This window comes from Carlito syrichta, unplaced genomic scaffold (assembly GCF_000164805.1).
Source record: "Carlito syrichta isolate Samal-C Ts95f unplaced genomic scaffold, Tarsius_syrichta-2.0.1 Scaffold305658, whole genome shotgun sequence".
Classification (NCBI taxonomy): domain Eukaryota; kingdom Metazoa; phylum Chordata; class Mammalia; order Primates; family Tarsiidae; genus Carlito; species Carlito syrichta.
In genome coordinates this window covers 881,549-889,742 of record NW_007249754.1, presented here as the reverse complement: position 1 = coordinate 889,742, position 8,194 = coordinate 881,549, and the positions used below count along the sequence as shown (strand labels likewise).

Sequence of the window (8,194 nt, the reverse complement as noted above, 5' to 3'; positions counted from 1 at the left end):
GACTGAGGCAGAAGGATCTCCGGAGCCCAGCAGGTAGAGGCTGCGGTGGCTGGGAGCATGCCACTGCACTCCAGTCTGGGTGACAGAGTGAGACTCCACTCAAAAAAAAAAAAAAAAACTTTAAGCAAGGCCAGGTGCAATGGCTCATACCTATAATCCCAGCACTTTAAGAGTGCTGAGGTGAGAGGATTGCCTGAGCCCACAAATTCGAGACCAGCCTGAACAACTTGGCGAGACCTCATCTCTACAATAAATCAAAAAATTACCCGGGTGTGGTGGCACGTGCCTGTAATTCCAGCTGCTTGGAAAGCTGAGGCAGAAGGATCACCTAAGCCCAGCAGGTCGAGGCTGCGGTGGCTGGGAGCATGCCACTGCACTCCAGCCTGGGCGACAGAGTAAGACGCCAACTCAAAAAAAAAAAAAGCAAAAAAAAAAACTTCAAGCAGGTATTTTCCATCCAAACTAACTAGGAAGTTCAAGACAGGAAATATTTTTTAACAGATATGACATGAACTAAAGTAAAAACTGGAAATCTGAAAAAAATCAACTCTTCAACTCAGTGGCAACATTTTGCTAGGGAAAACATTAAAAACCTTAACTCATACAGTGTTCTTTCTTCAATAAGACCTTTAACAAAGGACTTCACTCATGATTACCATGATAACACAACTCTCTTCTACATACATAGGCTTTTCACAGCTGTAAGACAACATGATGTAAACATACTTACCTTTCAAGTCAACTGGCAGCAGCTACTATTTTTTCTTCATTTGACCCTCCACATCAAGAGATGTTATCATTTCCATTTTACAGATTACAAAATAATACCTCACTAAAAATCAGAGCTAATTACTAACATTACCTAAGAAAGAACCCAAACTGCCTGAAGACTTCCCACAGATACAGAACTTGCAACCTTCAAAGCCAACATATAACACTACCATGAACTGAGATTATTACGTTGTAACAATTTCTCACAAAGATCAAGTCTTCAAAGGCTTAAAATCACTTAGTATAAGTGAAAGATCCTGCCAAAATAGGAAATGACAAAGCAGGGCAATATTCCAAGGATCTATTTCCTGCACTGTTTACATCTGGAGTTGGAAAGTCCAGGTCTCCACGTGTGAAATTACTTCAGCTGACAAGAAGCCAAAGTTCTCAGAAGTTCTAGAACAAGAATCCCCTCCTCTGGAGGCTCCATCCCACAGTTCCAATGAGCTTCTTTAGAGCAGTCTGATATTCTCAGCCACGAGCCGAGCTGCATCAGGACTACTCTCCCCGAAGAAAACAACACACATTTCCTGATTTTCTTCAGCAAGAAACATGCATTTCGGACATTTCTATGATGTTGACGGGCACTTCAGTGGTAGAGACTAGTGTTCATATGTAACAGTTGATGCCATTAAGCATTTGATGAAGAGCGTCCAACAGCAACACGCAGCACTCTCAGCAACCCTGCCTTCATCTGGTGCTCACACCCCAGAATCTGTGAAGAGCCAAGCAGTGAGAAGAAGAAACACAGGAAGCTTTGCTGTTTCGGAAGTTAGCATTTTCAGAGGATGCCTCATGCAGCCTTAACTTGTCACAAATCCAATTTCTTCAACTGCTCATATGTCACAAAGAACTGAAGTTATGGGTTAAGGTTGACAGACAACGTCATCTTCACCGCTCCAATACCTAAAACAGACTTACAAATGCACACCGACTAACAAACATACAGATGAGCCCATGCCATGGACACGATTACATATGAAGGCTCCACCTTAATCATCTCAAAATATCTTCCCATAAACCTTCCCAAGGTCAGCTTGGAAGGGAAAGATCACTGCTGAGATGTAAAATCCCCTGGCATCAGCCTCTTCTGAGATGACATCCATCCACATTGATTAGCCTGCAGCTTTGCTGGGTTGGGAAGACTTTCCAGAACAGTAACTTGTGTGTGTATGAGAGAGAGAAAGAGACAGAAAGGGAGTTCATAAGCCCTGAGAAGCTTTCCTCAAGGGCTTCTACTAGGCAGCCTTCCTCAGAAGGGAAGAGCAGATAAAGAGCAACCAGAAGACGACGAAAACCAATATTCCTACTTCACAATTCTGCCCTTCATGTCTTGTGTACAGCCTCGCCCTTCCTGCTTCCTACCTTGGCACACAGGAACCGTAAAGGTCTGTCCCATGATCCCGGGGCTAATTCCTGTTTCTCTTCAGGCGCTCTCCAAAACAAGCATTCTAGAACATTGCTGCCCACCGCGTACTTCCCAAGGGTGGCTAGAGCCATAAAGTCAATCCTTGTCTCACTCGGATATCGTAAATACCCTCAGCTTCTAGAACAGAGTCTGACTACAAATTTTTATTGGTCTCATTACCTTTCAATCACATCATCATTAAAATTCATAGCATCTAGCACAGAGACTTTAATTTCCTATGAAAGAAACAGTAGTTATTTCTTCAAATCAGAGGAAAAAGAATAAGAACCTACTTCTAAATAATGATTCAAAACATGATAGTCTATACAAACAGTATTTTCTAGCTGCATCTTTTTTCAAATCTATCGCAGCAGAAAAGGATACAATGATATTCCAAGGACCAAGTCTCAACCAATTTGGCCAAAATCCTTTATACAGAGCAAAAAACCCTTCATTCTTCCATGTCTGTTAAAAGGAAAAAAAACAGAGTTAACTTCCAACATTCTAATTATGTCAAATGCATTTACAAGTCGTGGCCAGACTGATCTATTTTCTTAAAAATAAACTGTTTGGAAGGACTACTTGAGAAATCCTTGTCCTCTGTCTCGCTCTGGTCTTTAAAGGCTTCTGCAGGGGTGGAAGACTAAGGCTCCATGACAAACAGCCCCAAACAAAGGGTTGAACAAACCCCACACAGAGCACATGAACAGTAGTGGAATTAAGAAGAAATTTTTTTTTTTTAAGTCGGGGTTTCACTCTGTTGTCCAGTCTGGAGTGCAGTAGCACGATGACTGCTCACCATAGCCTCAACCTCTTGGGCACAAGTGATCCTCCTGCCTCAGTCACCCAAGCAGCTAGCTAGGACAGCAGGTGTGTGCCACCACACCCAACTAATTTTTTTACTTTTTGTAGAGACCACCAAGTCTTGCTGTGTTGCCCAGACTGGTCTTGAACTCCTGGGCTCAAAGCAATACTCAAGCCTTGGCTTCCCAAAGTGCTGGAATGACAGGCATGAGCCACAATATCCAGCCAGAGATTAGATTTTTAATTCCAATTAGGGTCTTTTGCTTCCATGCCATTCGGGCTCCTGAATGGGTCCGAAATAAAGAAGCAGCATCTTTGAGAGTACCACTATTTCCTAAGTTTTTGGTGGATAAATATGACAAGTGTTTTTGCTTCATTAGGGCAATACCTGAAGTGTAAATGAATTAGCATCATGTCAGAGAACAGGAACCACATACTAGGCCCTAATCTTTGGCTTCTGGGAATCTAGTTGGTGAGACAGTTGAAAACTCTCATCTACTCGTGAACAGTAGATCTAATTATTTAAGCTGAGAATTACAGTAAAATTGATGGGTTCCTTTAAGAGAGATGTCTGAATGACAGATGTTCATTCCAGTTTGACTCAACAGGAAGGAGGTATATTTTGAAAGGAAATACAGTTCTATTATGATCACAGAAGATATTACTTTCTTACCCCTCACAGCAGAGTAGAGGTATAAAAAAATGAACTTTCATTTCTAAATATTCATTTGACATCGTATTTATAAAAGTTAGCCCCAGTGTGACAAAAATTATGTACCATATATACATCTCAGGGCTTTTAAATTCATCTTAGTTTTGGGAGGGGAGGGGTTTCTGAAATAGGGTCTTGATCTGTCGCCCAGGCTGGAGGACAGTGGCACGATCATAGCTTACTGCAGCCTTGAACTTCTGGGCTCCAGCAACCTTCCTGCCTCAGCTTCCTAACTAGCTGGAACACAGTATGCCCAGCTAATTAAAAAAACAATTTGTAGAGACAAGGGTTGTCCGTGCTGGTCTTGAACTCTGGGCCTCAAGCAGTCCTCCTGCCTTGGCCTCCCAAATTGCTGGAATCACAGGCATGAGCCACTGCACTCAGTCCATCTTAGTTTTAATAGTTCTCGGAATTTAGTTACTTCTTAGGTCAAAAGATACATAATTCACAATCCTGCACAGACAGACACGTATTCTCACCTGTAACAAGCAATCCAGAGTACCTGTGTAGCCAGAGCATCTGCCATCTCGAAGAACTCTCTGATTCATCATACGTGTTCTCACAACATCAACAGGGTTTGAGGCCAGGGCCCCTGCTAGACCACAGGTGAAGCTTGAGCTAATAAAGATACCATCGGCAAAAAAAAAAAAAAAAAAAAAAAACCAAGTTAACCACCACCGAGGTATAATCACCACCCTCAAAGGCAGGAAACAGCCTCCTCTCAGAAACCATGTTAAGGTAATATGTAACAACATGAAACATATCAAGAATAAGATTCACATCTAGACAGCTAGACAAAGTTATTAAACATTAGCATGGATTATACTGGCTTATAAGTCACAGCTAAGAATACCTCCAGGGATGCTCGATTTTATCTATTGACCTAAAGTAGGCATCAGTGCAACCCTAGCTATTGGCAGCATTTTTGCTGTAATTGAGATTACGCGTGGGAATTAGATCATAAGAAGTGCCTTTCTGTTCCTAAAGATCAAATAAAAAGCTCTCCTTAATATAATGCCCCCCCAGCAATCTTAGGTTCCTCTGTACTTTTGTCTCACAAGACTACCACAGACCACACTTGATATCAAGTAACCCAGAGCAACTGAGGTTGAGGTCAGTCTCAGTACTAAGAGAATTTTGGGCAGACCATCCTTTTGGGGGGAGGTCCGTCCTGTGTACTGAGAGGTTTAGCTGCAACCCAAGCCTCTACCCACTAGATGCCAGTAGTGCTCCCTCTATCGTGACAATCACAGTCTCCACATCGCCCAGCAATGGATTAAATAAACTCTGAACTATCCATTCAATGTGGTAATATGCAGCTACTAAAAATACATGAGGGCTGTAAGTAGTGACAGCTATTTGGAATATAGTGTGAGATTTTTAAAAAGCAAATAAGAGAATGCAAAGCATAACCATATTTGTATAATAAGGTACATGCAATATACTTTTGCAGACATATTTGCATACACAGAAAATGCCTGGATAGTACATGGCGAACCGTTAACAACAGCTACCTATGCAGAGGAATAAAGAATTTCTCTTCATCCCGCTTCTCTTTTGTATTGTAATTTTTCAAATATGAGAATATAATATTTTTAGGATACACTTTCTTTAAAATTTCTATAAATTTGTACCAAATTTCCACCCTCAACTCATGCATGCTTAAAACATTAATCTTTTTTTAAAAAAATACATAAACATACAGGAAGTGGGTGTATACAGTGTCTCCCATCAGGCCCGAGAGAATGAGATGCTTCTTGGTGATGTCATAGACCGGCAACTCCACACCAACAACAATAGCAGCCCTCTGAGCAGTAAGGGACACACCCTGGGTAAAAATATTCATACAAAAGTGATTCCAACATCCCTCCACAGGATAAGCCTCGCAAATATGCAGAGGTTCTACTTCCCAAACTATGACCCGGCTGTTGACAGAAATGTAGAGTGACGAGTGGAGGAGACCACAGGGTGAGAACCCAAAAGCTCTCAAGGCTAATTCCGATGCTGGCACTAATTGTATGACCTTGGGCCAGACCTTGGCCGGGACAAGTCACCTCTCGGGAACTCTGGTTTCCTGGTACACACTGAGGGATCACACTGGATCATCTTTAGGGTCTATTCTATGAACTGGTAAATGACTAAAATACTAGGAAACATTACTCCACGCCCGCACTTGCCTACTAATGCAGATTTAAGAGCCATGAAATCATAAAGATCAAAATATCCCTTGGAATTATAACCAAGAAATCTTTTCCATAAGAATTTTTTATTTTTAACTATTTATTTATCCGTTCATTTATTTATTTCTTTTGGAGTCAGAGTCTCACTCTGTCACCCAGGCTAGAGTGCAGTGGCACGCTCATGGCCACCACAGCCTCCACCTTCTGGGCTCAGATGATCCTTCTGCCTCAGCCTTCCAAGTAACCAGAACTACAGGCATGTGCCACCACGTCCAGTTAATTTTTTGATTTATTGTAGAGACGAGGTCTTACCAAGTTGCTGGGCTGGTCTCAAACCTGTGGGCTCAGGCAATCCTCTAGCTTCCTCCTCCCAAAGTGCTGAGATTACAGGTATGAGCCATCATGCCCAGCAAGAATTTTTTTAAACTATTATACCCAAAAAAAATGCTCCACCTTCACAGAACTTCATTCATTCATTTATTTATTTGAGTCAGGAGCTCACTCTGTGCCCCAGACTGGAGTGGAGTGGCACGATCACAGCTCACTGCAGCCTCAGCTTCCTGGACCCAGATGATCCTTCCCTCTCAGACTCCTGAGTAGCTGGGACTACAGGTATGCACTACCATGCAGGCTAATTTTTTGATTTTTTTATATTTTTTTTCTTTGTAGAGAGGAGGTCTCCACATGTTGCCCAGGGTGGTCTCAAACTCCTGGACTCAAACAATTTTTCCACTTCAGTCTCCTAAAGTATCAGGATTATAGGCATGAGCTACTACATCTGACCAGAACTTCTTATACATAAATTAGTCAAAAAATACTTAAAAAAAAAAAAATACTTTAAAACGATGACATAGTCTGCATATTGCCATTTTATGGATAGGGAAGTTAAGAAAAAAAGTATTTTCATAGGCAGAAGGTATCACTCTTCTTACCCTACTCCATTATGCCACTTAGATTAAATTTAAGTGATGGAAATGGAAAAATTAAATTCAAAAAAGGAAAAAAGAAAAGTAAGTGGGGTGTATTCATTCTCCCAGCTTACCTTCCACAGTCCTCTTGTCCCCTCTTGCTGGTAAATGTTAATGAAGTTGCCTATCATTCCTCCTTGAAGGGCGTTGCTTTGTGCTTGCATCCGTATCTAGTGAGTATTTTAAAGACCAACACGGGAAGGCAATTAGCACATTCCCCCCACCAATGATCTGAAAATCACTGTCTATTGCTTAATAAGCATTAATAGAAAAAAACCGTAATATGACTATGTTGCTCCTTTACAAAGGCCTCAGAAAACTAAAAGTGAATAAGGATTGGTTCTTAAGAACTCTGGAATCTCCAAAAAGCACCTGGTAGAGTCCAGAGGCCTACATATGGCAGTCCATCAAGTATCAAAAAAGAAATTAATTTTTAAAATATATACCTATTTCTAGAAGGACAGAAAATAGCATATGTCCCTGTGGGTTACTATGTAGGAAGGAGAGAAAATGAGGGCAATTCCAAAGTTTTATATAATTAATGAGTTATCTAGTGTACTTGGCATCACTAACCATAGACAAGCATAGTTCTTAAATTAGCTGCTCCAGGCCACTACTATTTCCAACCAGGAACCAAAAGGTATGCAGGAGAGCTGGCCATGCAAGGGCCACATGACACCCATTACACTGTTACACTTGAACTTACTAGTGGAATCCACACGATCAAGATTCCAATATAAATATAAATAGAACGTTTGACGTAGCTCTTTGCATTTTTAAGAATGAAAAACAATTTCTTACTAAAAACTTGGTAACTTACTTTTGTTTAGGGAGCAAATATATTACTGCTAACTTCTAAAGGAACTATTATTGCTACACTAACATGGAAAAATAAACCAGAATACAGCAACTGCCTTCCCATAAGTCCCGAGATGTGTTTCAGAAATAGGAGTATGAATATTTTTCTCTAACTCTCTTACTCCAACATAGGGTCAGCTTATGGCAAAAGTGCCTTGTGTTGCACACTACAGATGATTTTGATGCCCGTCAGAATCCCCTAATTAGACTGAAGGCTCTCTGAGGGTAGGCAGATTCCTGTCTTACTCAATTTTGGACCCTAAGCAGGTAGTAAACCAACTGGTACAAGACAGAAGCACTGAATATTAGTTAAAGAAAGGGGGAGAAGCAGCCATAAAAAAGAATGAAATCATGTCCTTTGCAGCAACATGGATGGAGCTAGATAGAGATCATCATCCTAAGTAAACTGTCTTAGAAACAGAAAACCAAACACCACATGCTCTCCCTCATATGTGGGAGCTAAATGGTCACAAAGATGGAAAAAAAAAAATAG

The 8,194-nt window shown here is 41.0% G+C and overlaps 1 protein-coding gene across 2 annotated transcripts in view; it reads right to left on the bottom strand.

Moving 5' to 3' along the window:
• Positions 1-651: 651 nt before the first annotated feature.
• SLC25A30 (solute carrier family 25 member 30) overlaps positions 652-8,194 on the bottom strand; it is a 15,048-nt gene continuing 7,505 nt past the window's right edge. Inside the window, exons 5-10 of one of the 2 annotated variants that reach the window (XM_021714488.1) lie at positions 6,883-7,013; positions 6,221-6,276; positions 5,399-5,525; positions 4,175-4,313; positions 2,564-2,644; positions 652-1,624 (exon numbers count right to left, since the gene is read on the bottom strand). In XM_021714488.1, the coding sequence (XP_021570163.1) occupies positions 1,583-1,624; positions 2,564-2,644; positions 4,175-4,313; positions 5,399-5,525; positions 6,221-6,276; positions 6,883-7,013 (576 nt within the window). In that variant the 3' untranslated portion in view covers positions 652-1,582. The remainder of the gene's footprint in view (positions 1,625-2,563; positions 2,645-4,174; positions 4,314-5,398; positions 5,526-6,220; positions 6,277-6,882; positions 7,014-8,194) is intronic. The other variant, XM_008062136.1, reaches the window with a different exon arrangement.